Here is a 19,117-nt window from a genome sequence, read left to right on the forward strand (position 1 = left end):
AACCCATGAACACAGACAATAGGGTGGTGAAGGCCTGGGGTGGGGGGCAGAGGGGGTTAATGGGATAAAAGAGGACATATGTCATACTTTCAAAATAAATAAAATAAAATGTAGATTCCAGTTTCATAGTGAAATTTCCTAGCATTTCATCTACTTTCTTGAACATTGGACATTGCTGTGCAAAGAACTCTGGGTGATAGTACCTTCCTCCAGAGATCATTGTTTTTCATTCTGGAAGCCAGGTGGAGTATGTAGATCATGTTATTCCAAGTGAGGCTGGTCTATTTCAGTCTGCCCTTGTTCCTAGGGTGTAGGCCTTTGTGGTTTCAGTGGAAAAGCCTGGAGTATCTGCCAAGGCCCCTTTTCCTTGGCAGGTTCTGAATTCCAGTTTTGTTTTCCCAGCCCAGTGGGACAGTTGCAGGCTCTAGGCCATTACTTTTTGTTTAGCCTCTATGCCTCACTGTTTGCTGGTGACTACCTCGAGGAAATGGAAGGCTCACTTTAATAAGTTCTCTCTTTGCTCTGGGATTTTGTTCCCTTAAGTCCTAGCTGTCGTCTGATCTCTGACAGCTTTTTTTTTTTTAGTCAACTTTATTTCTTTTCTTTTTTTTAAAAAATATATTTTATTGATTTTTTATAGAGAGGAGGGAGAAGGATAGAGAGTTAGAAACATCGATGAGAGAGAAACATCGATCAGCTGCCTCCTGCACACCCCCCACTGGAGATGTGCCCGCAACCAAGGTACATGCCCCTGACTGGAATCGAACCCGGGACCCTTGAGTCCGCAGGCCAACGCTCTATCCACGGAGCCAAACCGGTCAGGGCCAACTTTATTTCTTAGAGTTGTTGAGGTTCACAGCAAAATTGAGCAAAAACCAGAGTTCCATATATATCCCTTCTCCGTCCACACACATACAACCTTCCCCATTATTGACATCCCATACCACAGTGGTAAGTTAGTTATAACTGATGAACCTGCGTTGACTTCATCATTATGACCTGTAGGCCATACACACAGCTCCGTGTGTGTGTGTGTGTGTGTGTGTGTGTGTGTGTGTGTGTGTGTGTGTGTGATTTAGCTTGTATAGTTCTTGCTGGGGATATTAGTGTGACACTAGCTACTAAGTAACCTTCCATTTTTCTTTTATTAGGCAGAATATAATCCAATATATTTGAAAGCTTCTAAATGAGATTCCTGGCAATTCTTTAGAATGGTTATTTGTTGGGATTAATGGTTCTGGTAGAAAATTATTCAGGGTTAGGTTGGGAGAATATGTATGTGTGGGTGTTTCATATGTTCATAATCTCTTAAATTCCAATTGTCTAGGTCCAGAAGTTGCCTGTTTTGTAGGTTATGAGATATCTGAGAATTTCATTTTAAATGTATATTAAAATGGAATGCATTTTGGGGAGCATTGTGTCTAATTGCATGTTTTGTGTTCATTGAGCACATCTTTAAGGAGTGACTGGTTTGTAAAATACTCTGCCACGGGCTGTATGAAGTATAAAACCAACTGGGAGGCAGCTCTTGATCTTAAGGACCCTACGTTCTTAATAGATAAGACACGTGTATAAATAGTAACAGGACTGTAGAGGCACATTTTATTGCTTATATTAGTAAGACTTACAGGCTAAATCCAACTTTTTGTTTTGGCAACATTTTGTTTATCGGCCCTGCAACTTTGGGGTAACCACTCAAGCACTCAATTTCAGATTCTTTTTGGTTGAAAGGGAGATTAATTATGTGCCAGGCTCTTTTTACTTTTTCAAAAATATATATTTTTATTGATTTCAGAGAGGAAGGGAAGGGGAGAGAGAGATAGAAACATCAATAATGAGAGAGAATCATTGATCAGCTGCCTCCTGCACGCAACCCGGGCATGTGTCCTTGACTGGAATCGAACCCAGGACCCTTCAGTCCACAGGCCGACACTATCCACTGAGCCAAACTGGCCAGGGCTTTACTTTTTTACATTTTTTAAAAATTGATTTCAGAGAGGAAGGGACTGGGAGAGAGAGAGAAACATCAATGATGAGAGAGAATCATTGATCAGCTGCCTCCTACACCCCCCCCCCCCCCCCCCCGAAGATCAAGCCCGCATCCCAGGCATGTGCCCTTGACTTGAATCGAACCCTGAACCCTTCAGTTTGCAGTCCGATATGCTCCACCCACTGAGCCAAATCGGGCAGGGCTTTACTTGTTTTTATTGCTACAATAATCTGGAACCACAAGTGTATTCCTCATTTGCATATGAATGAATAACATGCCTTAAGGCCTAGAGTTTTATAAGTAACTGCCAGAACTGGGTTTTGAATTCACTTTTCTGATAGTCCAAAGTCTTTCCTTATTTGATTGTACCAGCATATAACAATTTGTTCTGAGAAGTATTAATAGATATTCCTTGAAAAAGTTGATAGTAGTAATATGCTTTCTAATTTACACTTTTAAAAAATTAAGCGTAAGATAGCGCCACTCCTGTGGTATTCCTGCTGAAAATAGATAACTTGAACTTTGTTGTGAGGAAACACTGAATAGAAATTGATGGACATTCCACAAAATAACTAACTAGTCTGTATTTTGAAAATATATCATGAAAACCACAGAAATCTTGAGGAGCTATTCCAGATAAAGGAAGCTAAAGAGTCATGGGCCTGGGATTTATTTAATTTAAAAATTTTTGTTTGTTTTGAAGGACAGCAATATAGGACAATTGGAAAAATCTGAATAATAGTATTGTATTAATAGTAATTTCCTGCTTTTGACAAATACACTGTAGGTAAGCAAGAGACTCTCCTTGTTTTTAGGAAGTACAAACTGGATGAAGTATTTAGAGTAAGGGATACAGTGGCTGCAACTTAACTCTCAAGTGATTCAGAAAATTATATTTGTGTGTGTTTATCGAAGTGATGAAAACAAATGTGGTAAAATGTTAACAGTTGGGGAATCTGATTGAGGGTATATAAAAATTCTTTGTACTAATTTTGCAGTTTCCCTATAAGTCTAAAGGTACATCAATAATGTATAAAAAGTTACAAGGAAAAGTAAGCAGAATAGTGTTTGCCTAGCTGTTAAGAGATTATTTGCCATTAAGAAATGGTGTGCTCCAGAGCACCACCAGGTTGTGTTAGAGATCGCTCAATGGATCAGGGCCTAATCTTCTACCTGCTTGTTAATGCACAGGTATGTGGTCATGTGATTACGTAACACATTTGCAATAGTTCATAAAATAGAAATGATTTATCTCCATGGTGTGGAGGAGCTTGGTCTCTCTCTCAGACTTTGTGTATAAGCCTCACTACTCACTCACTGAGAGACCCCGTGCTTCAGTTTCCTCATCTCTAAAATGAGATAATACAGTACCTGCCTCAGAGGATTTTGTTAGAATTTAATGAAATAATAAATGGAATGTGACTTCTAATAAGGCCTTCATAAACATTTTTGTTATTTTAATAATTATTATAGGGTTACAAAAATGAATCATTTATTGCAATTAAATAATTTCTGTTTGATTTATTTGAATCACACCTTACAGATTATGAGCTTCTTTTGGCATCTACTGATAATACATTATAATTTTAAATATATTTCATAGTCAAATAAATTTAAGATATTCTGCCTGGCCCGTGTGGCTCAGTGGTTGAGTGTTGATCCATGAACCAAGAGTTCAGAGTTTGATTCCCGGTCAGGGAACATGCAGTGATTGTGGGCTTGATCCCCAGTAGAGGGTGTGCAAGAGGCAGCCGATCAATGATTCTCTCGCATCATTGATGTTTCTATCTGTCTCTCCCTCTCCCCCTCTCTCTGAAATCAATAAAAACATATTGTAAAAAATTTAAGAAAATCTGGGCTGTTTTGAACTTTCCTCCTAGTCACCTGTAGAACTGCGATAACAAAATATATCTTTGTTACCTCATAAAATAAAATACTTGAATGGGTGGTGAAGTACAGATGCAATACAAATGTAAGATATTAATAATGTAGTTATGTATATGATCTGTGATTTTTCTACATCTAATAGTATATAAGTCAACCTATAAAGAACACACATTCAGCCTCAGTTACTGACATGTTTTTCTTTTACTTTCTACAGATACTTTTCATATTCCCCTACCAATCCAGCTCTTGGTTTCTCTCTCTTGATATATGTTAACAGTTTTCTCTTTCATATCATGAGACTTTTGAATGATCTTGTAACTGTTCTTGGCATATAAAACATGAAATAAATGGTGCTGTCTATAAATGAAATACATTTCTCCTAGCTGTTAATTAGTTAAATATGCAGATTATTGATCTATCAATCTTTTTGGGCATAGGACTCTAAGCTATACATCTGTATATTGGCAATGCATATTAAATCTTTGCTGTCTCCTATCCTCCACCACTCAGATTTAACATTTAATAGGTTTTGAAAATATTATTACTACTGTTCTTTGTACTTGGTGTTTTGATCTGGATCATTGTCCTACATACTCAAAGGTTAAGTGGCCTTGCAATGAGGATATTTTTAATTGTGATATTTTTAGCCCGTGACTTGAGCTACATTTGAATGAGTGCCTATTCTAAGAGCCTGTACTTTGATTACATTTCCACATGTTGTTGAGTAGTGCGGTTAGTCATAAAGTACAGTCTGTGTGAATACCCAGTGTCTTGTAGTGATATTAGTGCCTAAAGCAACACATTAAAAACATCCATAACTTTAAAAAGAAAAAATTTCTAAAAATGGTTGATTGTTTCTTTTGAAATCTATTTGCCTTTTTATAAGAATGTTGAGGTTTTGTTGGTTTTAATAAAAGCACCATTCTGCAGGATATTGAAAAGAGTACTGATGAAGCTGGATTAAACTCATTAGTGTATTTTAACAGTCATCCTTCTGTTAAAGTTCCAGTTGTCAAAATGTTCTTTAGTACTATACATTTTAGTTGCGTTATCATTTGGAAGGATTCTTGGAGGTACTCCGGTGTAAGTTCCTCTGTTCTCTTAGGAGGGTCTCCTTCATGGTATCATCTACACACAATGATAGCACCTCTAAGGGAAACACCTCCAGTGTTCCTTCCCTCCTGAGGCAGTGCATTCCCACGTCAGAAATTCTCACTAACCAATGTCACCCCAATAAATTCAGTGAATATTTTTCTAGTGAGAAATTTTTTCTTATAACGAAAGGAAATAAAGGAGATTCACCAATCCCTGATCATTTAGTCTAATTTGATGACTGATAATTTTTAAACATTAATTTCTTATTTTATAATATGAGATGTTTATTTTCGAAACAAATGTTGTGCAAATGCATACTTTCCCCTCCTCCTTGCCAGAGATAATTGCCAATAAAACTTGGGTGTGTAACCTTTCCAAGATTTGCTGTGCTTGTACAAACACATGTTTACCTGTACCTGCATTTTGCAACCACTTTAGGTCTTTGCTGTCTTCTGCTAAGTATAGGGTTATGATTTGTTAGAATTTATTGAGTGCATGATGTTGAATTGGTATTTATGAGTAATCACACCTGTGAGCTAGTAGACCGTACAACCACTGTTTAACTCATTTCCTGATTGCGTCTGCAAAAGGATGTCACACAGTCATCATTAGGAACACAGTAACTGCTGCCAAAATAAGAGCCTTATTTTAACTAAGAGGCATCCAGCAGATATCTGTGTATTTAATATGAAAGATTATTTATGGTTAAGATGAGTAAATGCTTAAAGACCAGGAATATGGCTTAGTAAAATGTCAACTAGAGTTCTTTTCACATAAGTATATTTATATTTCCTGATGAGTCTTAAAATCAAAGGTGATATTTTTAAAGAGAAAAAGAACACAATGGTAAGTATAGCATCTGAGTGGGAAAACTTACAGTAGATAAAAATCTGAGTCTGATAGTTTTAGTAACACTAGGAATTATTTTAAGATGTACTAGATAAAATATTCTGAAGCTATAAAACCTGGCTTTGCATCCCAGCTGTACCTGGTACTTGCTTTGTGACCCTTAGGCAAGTTACTTCTCCTTGTATCTGTTTCTTTATCTATTAAAAGGATTGATGTGAATATCAAATGGGTTAATATTTATAAAGCATTTAGAGGATTACTTAGTTTATAGTGTTATATAACTGCTTGATGCTATTGCTGTTATATATTTTTAAAGGAATTATACAGAAAGAAAAGTGGGTTTAAAAAATGGCAGCAAAATACTTTTTTCTTTTGATTGTCTTAGAAAGCTAAAGACCCATTAATCAAAAAAGACACATACCACTCTGGCAGGTGTGGCTCAGAGGTAAAAGCATTGTCTTGTGTTAGATTCCTGTCAAGGGTACGTAATTACCCATCTGGGTTGCAGGTTTGATCCCTGCAATGATTGGGACAAGTGTGGGATACAGCTAATCAATGTGTCTCTCTCACATCGATGTTTCTCTCTCTCTCACATCGATGTTTCTCTCTCTCTCCTTCCTTCCTTACCTCTTTCTGAAAAGCAATGGAAAAAATATCCTCAGGTGAGGATAAAAAAGAAAAAAGGCACATAGTGGTCTCATGTTATGGAATTATTAGGAAATATAGGTCATTTAGTATTTTCCTGTTCTCTGGAAAATAAAACTAGCTCATAACTTTGATTGAATTGCTAAAACTGAAAAAAAGGAGACATAATTTTTTCAACAATATTTTAAAAAATAAAAAATAGAACTTTTCTGCCCTGGCTGGTTTGGCTCGGTGGATAGAGCGTCGGCTTGCGGACTGAAGGGTCCTGGGTTCGATTCCAGTCAAGGGCATGTACCTTAGTTGCAGGCACATCCCCAGTAGGGGGTGTGCAGGAGGTAGCTAATCGATGCTTCTCTCTCATCGATGTTTCTAACTCTCTATCCCTCTCCCTTCCTCTCTTTAAAAAATCAATAAAAAAAATTTGAAAAAATAAATAGAACTTTTCTATTAAAAAAAAGGTTTTTGGAATCAGGCATTTGAAATCTCAACCACTACATCACTTTCTGGGTACTTTGGGCAGTATATCAGTTATTTGTTGCTGTGACAACGCCAAAACTTAGTTGCTTCAAAAACAATGATTTATTATTTTTTATGATTCTGTAGGTTGGCTAAGGGGTTTTTCTGTTTTATATGGAACATTTTATTTCATAGCATTTTTAATCTTGGAGCAGAAGAACAATGCAGAAATCTGTTTTTAGAACATGTTCTTTAAGTGAGATAATGCATTAACAGTTATTTCCATGGTGCCTACTGTTAAAGTTCAGTAAATTGTGTTTATTATGTAGTCAAAACACTGTCCCAGATACAAAGTGGCTAACATGTAAATGTCTCTTGGTTGATAACGTGCTTGGTTCATGTACTTGATTTAACAAAGATATTCTTAGCATTCCTGAATGACTGCCAATAGCTGCCATTGGTTGATAAATCCACTGAATATGATCAGTTTGAGATATCTGCTAGATACTCAGAAGAGATGTTGAATAGGCAGTTGGATACATAAGTCTGGAATTAAGGAGAGAGGTCTGGATTGAAGATACACATTTGGGAGTCTTATGAATAGTGGTGGTTATGTATTTAAAATTGTGATTGGATAATATTGCCTTAGGAAAGTGAATGTACATAGAGATGATAGATATCCAAAGACTGAGCCTGGGGGCACTCCAGAATTTATAAAGGTTGTAGAAATGAGATGGAAGTAGAAAGGAATTTGAGAGGGGAGTGCTAGAGAGGTAAAGAGGAGAACTAAGTGGTGTTCCAGAAGCCAAATGCAGACAGTGTTTAGTGCAGGGAGAACATAATCAGCTTTGTCGATGCTGCAAGTAAGTAAATTAAGGATGTGGTGATGCAGTGGCTGATGGTGACCTTGACAAGAGCTATTTTGGTAGAATGATGGGGTGGTGATTTGAGTGAGTTCAAGTTAGAGGCAGAATTGGAGGCATCTTTTCTAAGCAGTGCTTTCAAGAAGGACTGGTGTAAAAGGAACAGAGAAAAGGGTTATGGCTGAAGGAGAGTGTATAAACGAGATTTTTTTTTTCAAGATGGCAGATGTGGGATGGTTTTGTATGTGGAGAGATATTGATGAGAGAGAGTGGGAAATTGGTGGTATACTTCAATAAGTGAACATGGATGCCTTAGATAGAAGCACTGACAGATGCAAGTGGGCTAGTACATGTGGGGAGAATGTAGAAGTTTCTTTCAAATTCTATCTTTTTTTGTTCCCAGTAAAGTAGGATGCAGTGAAAACAATCAGGAATGAGGATAGGGGAGGAGGTGGTAGTTTGAGAAGAGAGGTGTGAATTAGGAAAGTGGGAGCATGACTAACTTAGGGGAATGTATATATTGTTTTATATTTTACACACATTCTCTTACTTAGTCCTTTATTTTTTTATAATATATTTTTATTGATTTCATAGAGGAAGGAAGAGGGAGAGAGAGATAAAAACATAAATGATGAGAGAGAATCATTGATAGGCTGCCTCCTGCACGCCCCACACTAGGGATTGAGCCCACAACCCAGGCATGTGTCCTTGCCTGGAATCGAACCTGGGACCCTTCAGTCTGCAGGCCAACACTCTATCCACTGAGTCACACCAGCTAGGGCTACTTAGTTCTTTAGATAATCTTTGGAGTATATAAGGTTGGTAAAATCCCATTTAAAAAATGAAGATACTAAGGCTCAGATAAATTACTTGCTGATAGAGGGAGAGTGAGGTATCTACTCTTGAGTGTTTCAAGTCTAGTTCTATTTAGGTGGTTTTTCAGTATTTGAAATCAGTGCTTCCTTATCAGACTCCAAAATTTGTCTTCCCAGAGCCTTTCTGCCAATTCCCAATATTTCAGTACCAGTTTAGTAAAAAGTTCTTATGAAATTTACCCAAAGGGTATTGCACCCATGGTCCATGCTCTTTTATATTGGACTAGAGGCCCAACGCATGAAATTCGTACACTTGGGGGGTCCCTCAGCCCAGCCTGTGCCCTCTGGCAGTCTGGGAGCCCTAGGGGGATTCCGACTGACAGCTTAGTGCTGCCATGGAGGCAGGAGAGGCTCCCGCCACCACCGCTGTGCTGGCCAGCTGTGAGCCTGGCTTCTGGCTGAGTGGTGTCCCCCTCCCCCGTGGGGGCACACTGACCACCAGGGGGCAACTCCTGCGTTGAGTGTCCCCTGGTGGTCAGTGCGCGTCATAGCGATGGGTCGTTCCACAGTTTGGTTGATTTGCATTATTATATAGGATTGCCATTATATGGACAGGGGGTTCTTATTATTTTAGTGCTCTAGAAGTTTGATAAAGGGGTATACCTGTACAAGATTAACTCATAAAGCCTGATTCATTGAACAAAGTAGAAATATCAATAGTTCTTTTAACACTAGTACCTTCTTTTCCCTTTTGGATATACTGTATATTCCATCAAAGGCATTTCTGTACTGGCTAGTTCTGTCCTAGGCAATATGTACTGTGTTTGGTGTATAGACTGTGCTCTGACCATCTTTAGCACTGGAGTGTATTCTTGCTCAGTAGGCTGGTGAACTGACATGGCTTCTCTTGCTTAAGTTCTCATTTTTCATAATAGCCCAGAAGTGGAAACAATTGAAATGTCCATCACCTGATGAATGGATAAATAATTATGGTATATCCATACAATGGAATACTATTCAGCAGTAAAAAATGAAGTACTGCCCTAACTGGTTTGGCTCAGTGGATAGAGGGTCGGCCTGCGGACTAAAGGTTCCCAGGTTCGATTCCGGTCAAGGGCCTGTACCTTGGTTGTGGGCACATCCCCAGTGGGAGGTGTGCAGGAGGCAGCTGATTGGTGTTTCTCTCTCATCGATGTTTCTAACTCTCTATCCCTCTCCTCTCCTCTCTGTAAAAAATCAATAAAATATATTTTAAAAAATAAAGATACTCCCATCTTTAACATTGTCATTCTTAATTAAAAAAAATGAAGTACTGATACAAGCTACAACGTGGTTGAACATTGAAAACATTATGCCAAGTGAAAGAAACAAGTCACAAAAGACCACATGTTGTTTTATTTCCTTTGTATGAAATGTCCAGAATAGGCAAATCTAAAGAGACAGAAGGTAGATTTGTGATGACCTAGGAATGGAGGAATTTGGGACAAATGAGGAGTGACTGCTAATGGATATAGGGTTTCTTTGGGGTGATAAAAATGAGAAACATCTTTTCCTACCAAGGCTGGGTGATGGTGGTTGCACAATTCTGTGAACATACTAAAAACCATTAAATTTTACCACTTAAATGGGTGAATTATATGGTATGTCAATTATCCTATATAATAAAACCCTAATATGCAAATCAACCAAACAGTGGAATGACCAGTTGCTATGACGCGCACTGACCACCGGAGGCAGATGCTCAATGCAGGAGCTGCCCCCTGGTGGTCAGTGCACTCCCACAGGGGGTGCGCTGCTCAGCCAGACGCTGGGCTCATGGCTGGTGAGCGCAGCTGCAGTGGCAGGAGCGGTAAGGATCCCTCAGCAGACATCCCCCGAGGGGTCCCGGACTGTGAGAGGGCGCAGGCCAGGCTGAGGGACCCCACCACCCCCCTCCAATGCACAAATTTTGTGCACTGGGCCTCTAGTATTTTAATAAAACTGTTACTTAAAAAAATGCGTTCTGCATCTTTATCTCAGAGAAGACCATCCTTATTTTAGTATTTTTATCTTTATTGAGTTTACTATTTTCAGGTTTCTGTTGCTTTTCTCTGGTATCTTATTGTCAGAACTAGAGAAGTATGTAGATATATGTTTGCATAGGAGCATCATCAAGAGAAGCCTAGATAGCTGCACCTTGCAGTCTTATTGAGGGACGTTACCCGAGAGAATCATAAGCTTTGTCATTTCAGAAATTGTTTGATCAGTGTGCTAGACCTGACTGGACCTGTGTTGTTCTGTCACTAGAGTCATAAGAAGCTAAAGACTAGCAGTACTATACTGATGTTCTTGTTGGCCTAACTGATATATTCTCTGTCTGTGGAAAAACTAAGTTAGTAGCCATTTTATGATAGCCATGAAATCATCACATGAATTCATAGTTTAATGGCATTTTCCGTGGTAACTTCAAGCACCTCTCTCTATTATAAGAACACCAGAGGCTCGATGCAAGAAATTCGTGCAAGTGGCTCAGCCCTCGCAGCCACTGCAGCTTGCCTTGGCCCTCACAGCCCTGGCTTTGTCCAGAAGTTCGTCCAGAAGGACATTCGGAAGGTCGTTCGGCTGTCCGGTCTAACAAGGCTGGGTTTCTTCTGTCAGTAGTTGAATTTTCAGTTTAAAAAGTAAAAGTTACATAAATAAAATATTCCATTAATCGTCATCTTTTCTGAGTGACAGTGCTTCACTATGTTTTTATTTGAGGCATGTACTGCCAACATTCCCTTCTGGGGTCTAGCAAAAGTCCTGCAAACCATCTAGAGTTTAGTTTACCACTTAAAAAAGTTTTCAGCTTACCCACTTTATATTTTATGTCACTGTTTCAAGGTTTAGAAAAAGTAGAAAGGATTTGGTCTTAATGAATAATGATAAATTTCATTGAAAGCACATGAAAAAAAACAAACAAACAGCATTTGAGGTAGAGATTGCCTTTTTTAGCATATGGCCTAATTTTTTGAGCTTGTTTGTGGTTTTGACACTTGCCTGCTAATTGTGATAGAGTGGTAAACAGGTTTATTTATAGTCTCCATTCAGTAGACATGTTCAATGTGTGCCTTGCCTGTTCTGCAAAAGTTCAAATGATGTTTATTCCCTCTGTATCCTTGGCACTGCCACATTGTTGGTGCTCAGAAGGGAGTTAAGGTAGATTGCAAAGGAAGTGGAAGAACTCCCTTTAGGAGAACAGAAAATTTATTTTAAGAATGTTGCACATATCAATCCCTGCTATGATCATTTTTATAGAAAAGTATATTTAGCTCAGGGGAAGAATTTGAGAAACAAGAAGTAACTAAAAATGTAAGCTTGATTCATTGCTGAGGGATATATTATTCTTTCATGCATAGTTCAATTCTTAGAGTTTATTTTATTGTAAGACTAGCTGGTAGAACTCTGACATCGCTGACAGTTTCATCTAGATTATGAGTGCTTTAAGGTATTGCTTCCCAGTCTTTTACATGTAATGATACACATAGAAATGATAATATTTTATGGCACACAAAATAATGGTGATAATCTAGTAGACACCATGTTAACCAAGTAATCAAAGTGAACATTATCAGTAAAGGAACAATCAAAATTGTATGCTATTTGATAGCATATAATGAGAAAACATTAATTCCGTAATATTCCTCTTAAAGATTTATAACCCAGATATAATTATGAGTAAACATCAGACAGATCCACATTAAGGGGGACATTTTATAATAACTTGTCTGTAATGTCTCAGCCAAGGTCAAGTAAGGATCTATTTCACATTGAAAAAGACTAAAAGAGCCTGACTGGTATGGCTCAGTGGTTGAGCATCCACCTATGAACCAGGAGGTCACGGTTCGATTCCTAGTCAGGGCACATGCCCGGGTTGCAGGCTCATCCCCAGTAAAGGGCATGCAGGAGGCAGCCAATCAATAATTCTCTCTCACCATCATTGGTGTTTTATCTCTCCCTCCCTCTCCCTTCCTCTCTGAAATGAGTAAAAATATATTAAAACATATATATATTTATATATTTAAATATAAAAAAGAAAAAGACTGAAAGAGATAAGACAACCTAATGCAATGCATGATTCTGACTTGGACATTATTAATATAATTAGCCAAATTTTGAGTCTGAGGCTTAGATGTAGAGATGTATCAGTGTTCATTTCCTGATTTTGATGATGGTATTGTAGTTATTTAAGAGAAAATTCCTGTTTGTAGGAAATACAAAGTATATAGTTATTTGGCAAATTGTTCTTCAGTGGTTCAGGAAAAAATTTTCATTATACTATTCTTACAACATCTCTGTAAATTTGAGATTGTTTTTAAAATAGAAAATACGAACATGCAAATCTAGTAAACTATGAATGTATGACTTTGGAGTTACATAGCTTTATGTGGAGCCTGTCATAGGTTGTTAATCTTCTCATGGGAAAGCTATGTGAAGTAGCAACGTAATTTATGTGGGAATGATATCTTTCATGGAATACATTTTTCTAAATAATCAAAGCTCGTTAAGTGCTAAAATGCTTTTTAACTGTTTTGATATATCCTCTACTTTTTTGCCTTTTAAAGCAGAATACATGGAACTTGGTCTTGTCTCTTTTGGATGACTAATGTCTCTAATTATGTGAATATTTATTATCCTGTTCTGAAATATTATCTAAGTCTAGATTCACTTGTAGCCTTTGGGGTTTTATTTTGTTTTGGTCTTATCTCTCAACGTCTGGTTTTCAGTTCTGTTGATGTCATAGTGCATGTATTTAATAGTTTGCCAGTTTTCTTTCTAGTGTTTTATATCTAATCTGCTGTAGTCTCAAAACCAAGTGTATGCTTTTTGCTTTTTAATGTTATGTTAATAAAACCATGAGGTGTAAGTGTAGATATTTTATCATAGCAATATTGTACATAGTGCACCTTCTAAAGCTTAATTCAGGATTATGACTAGGTTTCAAAGAGTTCTGAAAAGTGAAGAGTTACTATAAATAGAAGGTATTTTTTTCTGTCATTTATTAACTTTCCTTAGAATGTCAGATGAAATCAGATACTTTTAAAGCAGCGGTTCTCAACCTGTGGGTCGCGACCCCTTTGGCGGTCGAACGACTCTTTCACAGGGGTCGCCCAAGACCATCCTGCATATCAGATATTTACATTACGATTCATAACAGTAGCAACATTACAGTTATGAAGTAGCAACGAAAATACTTTTATGGTTGGGTCACAACATGAGGAACTGTATTTAAAGGGCCAGAAGGTTGAGACCCACTGTAGGAAACCCATTCTGATTTTTTTATTTTTTTAATTTCAGAGCTCCAGAGATTATATTGGGGCTGCCATTTTGTGAAGCCATAGACATGTGGTCATTGGGATGCGTGATTGCAGAATTATTCCTTGGATGGCCGCTCTACCCAGGAGCATTGGAGTATGACCAGGTAACAGATCTGTCAAGATAATCTAGTAGAATTGGTAGATTGTAAAGAAAAAAAAATAGACTACTAAGAATGCATTTCTTTAGGTACACAATACATGTGGAAAATCTTTTAAAAATAAAATGGCTAGACCTGAGATCTTGTGGATTTTAAATTCAAAATCTCAAAACTGTGTTTGATTTTTAAAAACTCTTTTATAACACTAAGTATATTTCATAAACAAAGCTTGAGTCCACAGGCCCAAAAACCAGTTTTGTAAAGTTCATGGGAGATTTTTTTTGCATCATGTTTATATTATTGGACTGTGTCCATTTCAGTAATAGTGCTTTAGCAGTGTGAATAATAAATTGGGGCTGCATGGATGGGGTCATTAGGGAGGCAGTGTGAAATTGCATAGCTCAGAATTGAAGAAGACCTGAAATAGGGATGGGGAGGAGGGGCAGTTAAGAAAAGTGCCAATGGGGTAAAATGGCTACGGTTTTGGATGTTGGGGGAGGGTGATGAGGGAGAGAGACTTGTCTGGCATAAATCAGACAAAGTTTCTGATTTGTGTGGTTGGGTTTCTGTTTATCAAAGGGGGAAGACATGAGAATTAACAGATTTTAGGGAAAATCAGTTTAGAATATGTTCACTTTGAAGTACCTAAAGGCCAGCTGATTGGAGAGTTTCAATAAGCAGCTGAATCTACAGCTCCAGAGCAAGAGATAAATATTTAGATTTAGAGATAAAACTAGGGACACTTGGGGCTTGTAGAGGGAAGGAAGAAGACATAAAACTCTGGAAGGCAATGTCATATGGAGGAAGGCAATTAAAGAGTGTCAAGAATTAAGAGGAGAACCAGAAAAAATGTGGAAATGGAAGGAACAGAGTTTTTAAGTAAAAAGGTAATGGGTAATAGTATCAAGGTAGAAAAAGGATTAATATGGGACTACTAATATGTCAGTTATTAACAGGCCATTACTTGCCTTAACCATATTATGGGAGCGATAGTAAAATTCAAATTGTAGTGTGTTGAGATGAGAAGTAAGATATAGGCTACTATTTGAAGACCTTTAAGTGAATGAGGAAAGAATTTCAAATAGTTAAAGGAAATTTTGAGGGGGATAGAAGATATTAATCATTTATGTAAATTGAGGGGAATGATCTCAGAGAGAGGAACAAATAGAATATGCAGGGGGAGGATGGATTAATTGATAGAGCAGAGTCCTTGAGGTTTAAAAAATGAGAATCCTGTTGTTCTCAAACACAGTTTAGAGGAGTTAAGCCTCTTTTTATTCCCTGTGCTGCTTAGCCATTAAATTGGGGAACAGATATTTGAGGGCCTACTATGTATCAGACATTATCATGGGTGTATATTTAAGTTAACAAAACAAAGCTCTTCTCTTCATGAAACTTCACATTCTCATGGAGAGTCGGGTAAGAAAATAGAAAGTAATCATGGAGAGTATCAGCTGTTAGAAAGCATGGTGGAGAACAATACAACAGAGTAAGGAAGATAAGGGTTACTGAAGAGGGAAGAGCTTATTATTTATTGGTGGGTCATGGGAGGCTTCATGAATAAGGTGACATTTGAGCTGAGAGCTGAAGGAAGTGAAAGATGAGCCATACAGATGTCTGGGCAAAGAGTGTTCCAAACAGAAGGATATTAAGTTCAGAGCCCTGAGGCTGGAACTTTTCAGTATTCTGTGAGTGCTCATCTATACCCCTCTCTCTACTGCTACTGACTCAGTCAAGCCAGTGACATAGATGTGGTCGCTCCAGTGCTCCCACAGTCATAATTCACCAAGCCTCTGTCAATCTAAGTCTCTCTTAAATCCACTCCTTCCTTTCTGTCCCTACAGTCTAACTCACGCCCTCCTCATCTCTCCTCTGGCTTCAGCTTCTCACCATTCTTAGATGTTAAAAATGTAACTTGTCAATTTCCTGCCTAGATGTCTCCAGTGGTTTCCCATTATTATTACCTCCTGGAGTAAATAAAATCCTTTTGCCTCTAGTTCAATTTCATCTCTTGCCATTTCTCCCTTATTGAACCTCTGTGCTTCCACTCTGAATGTGTGGGCATCTTCTCCTGATTTTCTGTATTTACTCATATTATAACATTAACACAAACCATAATAGATTAGATTTTCCCCACTCCTCCAGGGCTAACAAACTCTATTTGTTCTTTAAGACCCAACTTGAGCATCACCTCTTCTGGAACTTTCTGGAACTAGAATTATTTTAGGTATCCCTTCCTTTCTGTGTCTTTACATAAAGCATGCATTTATTATGGTATTTATAATAATTATATGATACTTATAACTGCATTATAATTGTTGACTTGTATATTCCCCACTAGACTGTGAATTTCTCGAGGGCACAGACTATATCATTTAATTCTTGACCTGATACCTAGCATAATGTCTGATATTTAATAGGTATTCAATTAATATCTGTTGCATGAAAGAATAAACTCTGATGTTCTGTAAATTATTTTTCAGATTCGATACATTTCTCAGACTCAAGGTTTACCAGGAGAACAGTTGTTAAATGTGGGTACAAAATCCACAAGATTTTTTTGCAGAGAAACAGATATTTCTCATTCTGGTTGGAGATTAAAGGTAATTCATTTAAATCTCTCTCTCTCTCTCTCTCTCTCTCTATATATATATATATATATATATATATATATATAGTCTCATGTGCATAGATAATGCCCTCCATGCTTATTTTTATTTTATTGCATTTTTCCTTCTTTTTAATTTTCATTTTTGACATACATACCCCTCCCTCCGCCCCATAAGGAGGAAAGCCCTTTTTTTGAATGACTTAGCTCATTCTCTTACCTGGCAACATAATTATTAACTCATCTTAAATGATTTTTTAAAAAATTTTATGAGTATAATTACTTGTGTTCTGTGTGTTTAATCTTCTTTATCCAGGTCTACATTATTAAGCTTTATAGGAAAAGCACTGAATCTAACCCCTTAGTACATAACCCAAGTACTGAATTTATTCTTGGATCTTTGGGGGATCAACAAATCCTCAATGTAATATTAACTTTGTAATTATTTTGTTTAAGGAATTTGTTGTATGTATATGTTTTTTTTTTTTTACCTGAACCAAGCTCTTTTAATCTTTTAATTTTTTTGTACTTAAAAAAACATACATTTATGGTAGTTATTCCTTTGAAACTACTACTTCTCTTAAAACAGTAATTCCAAACGTGGGACATAGGCCCCACAGGGGGGTAATTTCATTTTTAAGGGGGGCAATTCAAGAATGAGTTATTAACAGTGAATTTTTTGCATTTCTTATGGTTCTAGGGACCTCATATACATTGTATAAATATATATTGTGACATATTTGTGTATTTCAGTTCTCTATTATGTTTTAAAAATTTTATATATATATATTTTTATTGATTTCAGAGAGGAAGGGAAAGGGAGAGAGAGAGAAACATCAATGAGAGAGAATCATTTGATCGGCTGCCTCCTGCACACCCACTGCTGGGGATCAAGCCCGAAACCCAGGCATGTGCCCTTGACTGGAATCCAACCCGGGACCCTTCAGTCCTCAGGCTGTTGCTCTATCCACTGAGCCAAACCAGCTAGGGCTATTACATGTTTTGAAACTTTATTTGCTATTTGTCTCATATCACTTCATATTAATAATAATAATATATATTTTTAACAATTTCTTAGTGATTTCTTCCTCAGTACTTCAACTGTGTCCTTTGGTTCTTTTATTTTTCTCTTTCATGGATGCCATGTTCTTCTTTGGAAGCTTGTTTAGATCAAGTTAATGGCCTTTTAGGCCTCCTCCACGTAAATAGGAGTTCACTTTCTGAATAATAAGAATTATATGTCAGGATTTTAGAGATGCTTAGGCGGGGTATGTCCAAAAAAAGATTGGGAACCACTGCCTTAGAATATTCAATATATTAGACTAAATATGCCAGAATTAAAGAAATAAAGAATTTACAAGTGATGGGTAATAACATACTATTTTCCCTCTTTGGTATATTCAATAAGACACTAGAAGAACATGAGGCAGAGACAGGAATGAAGTCTAAAGAAGCCAGAAAGTACATATTCAACAGTCTGGATGATATAGTGCATGTGAGTACCACAGTCACAGTTGTGAATCTTTCATGCTGAAGGTGTTGGGCTTGATTGTCAAGGATATGAAAATATCATTTTCTAAATGACTATAGAATGCTTGCTGTTTTTAACCCTTTCAGACAAAATTGATTTTAAGGTTTTTTTTGTTTGTTTGTTTGTTTTTAAAATATATTTTATTGATTTTTTACAGAGAGGAAGGGAGAGAGATAGAGAGTTAGAAACATCGATGAGAGAGAAACATCGATCAGCTGCCTCCTGCACATCTCCCACTGGGGATGTGCCTGCAACCCAAGTACATGCCCTTGACCGGAATCGAACCTGGGACCCTTCAGTCCACAGGCCAACGCTCCATCTATTGAGCCAAACCGGTTTCGGCGATTTTAAGGTTTTAATCTTTCAGGAACTAAATTGCATTTGTCTTTATTAAGTAATTTATACAATCCTGTTCTTTAGTTAAAAAAAATTTCTTTTTTCTTTAAAAGGGAAAATCCTAGCAAACCAATTTCTTTTCTTTATTCCTCATTAGGAAAGGGTTTGTTTAGGGAAAAGGTTTATTTCCTTCTTTGAACCCTATTTGATGCTTGAAAACATTTTGAGAATTTGTTCAACTCAATTGTTCTTTCTTGTTTCAAAATAATTATAGTTCTTCGTTCTTTTCTATGTTGTGTATTTTTTTTAACTGGAATTTTAGCATATGCTATGGCTTATTTTTATTTGATGACTTGAAATTTTGATTTTGCAGGTGAACACAGTGATGGATTTGGAAGGAAGTGATCTTTTGGCTGAGAAAGCTGATAGAAGAGAATTTGTTAGTCTGTTAAAGAAAATGTTGCTGATCGATGCAGATTTAAGAATTACTCCAGCTGAAACGTTGAACCATCCTTTTGTTAATATGAAACATCTTCTAGATTTTCCTCATAGCAACCAGTATGTTACTTTAAAATCTTTTTAAAAGTGATTCTGGGAAAATAATAATA

At 37.1% G+C, this 19,117-nt stretch overlaps 1 protein-coding gene across 5 annotated transcripts in view; it reads left to right on the forward strand.

Annotated features, from left to right (window-relative positions):
- HIPK3 (homeodomain interacting protein kinase 3) overlaps positions 1-19,117 on the forward strand; it is a 65,637-nt gene that overhangs the window by 31,442 nt on the left and 15,078 nt on the right. For all 5 annotated transcript variants that reach the window (XM_023761807.1, XM_023761806.1, XM_014463741.2 and 2 more), the window contains exons 3-6: positions 13,917-14,040; positions 16,518-16,637; positions 18,051-18,137; positions 18,883-19,067. In XM_023761807.1, coding sequence (XP_023617575.1) covers positions 13,917-14,040; positions 16,518-16,637; positions 18,051-18,137; positions 18,883-19,067 — 516 coding nt within the window. The remainder of the gene's footprint in view (positions 1-13,916; positions 14,041-16,517; positions 16,638-18,050; positions 18,138-18,882; positions 19,068-19,117) is intronic.

The sequence above is a fragment of the Myotis lucifugus genome, unplaced genomic scaffold, assembly GCF_000147115.1.
Source record: "Myotis lucifugus unplaced genomic scaffold, Myoluc2.0 scaffold_218, whole genome shotgun sequence".
Taxonomy (NCBI): domain Eukaryota; kingdom Metazoa; phylum Chordata; class Mammalia; order Chiroptera; family Vespertilionidae; genus Myotis; species Myotis lucifugus.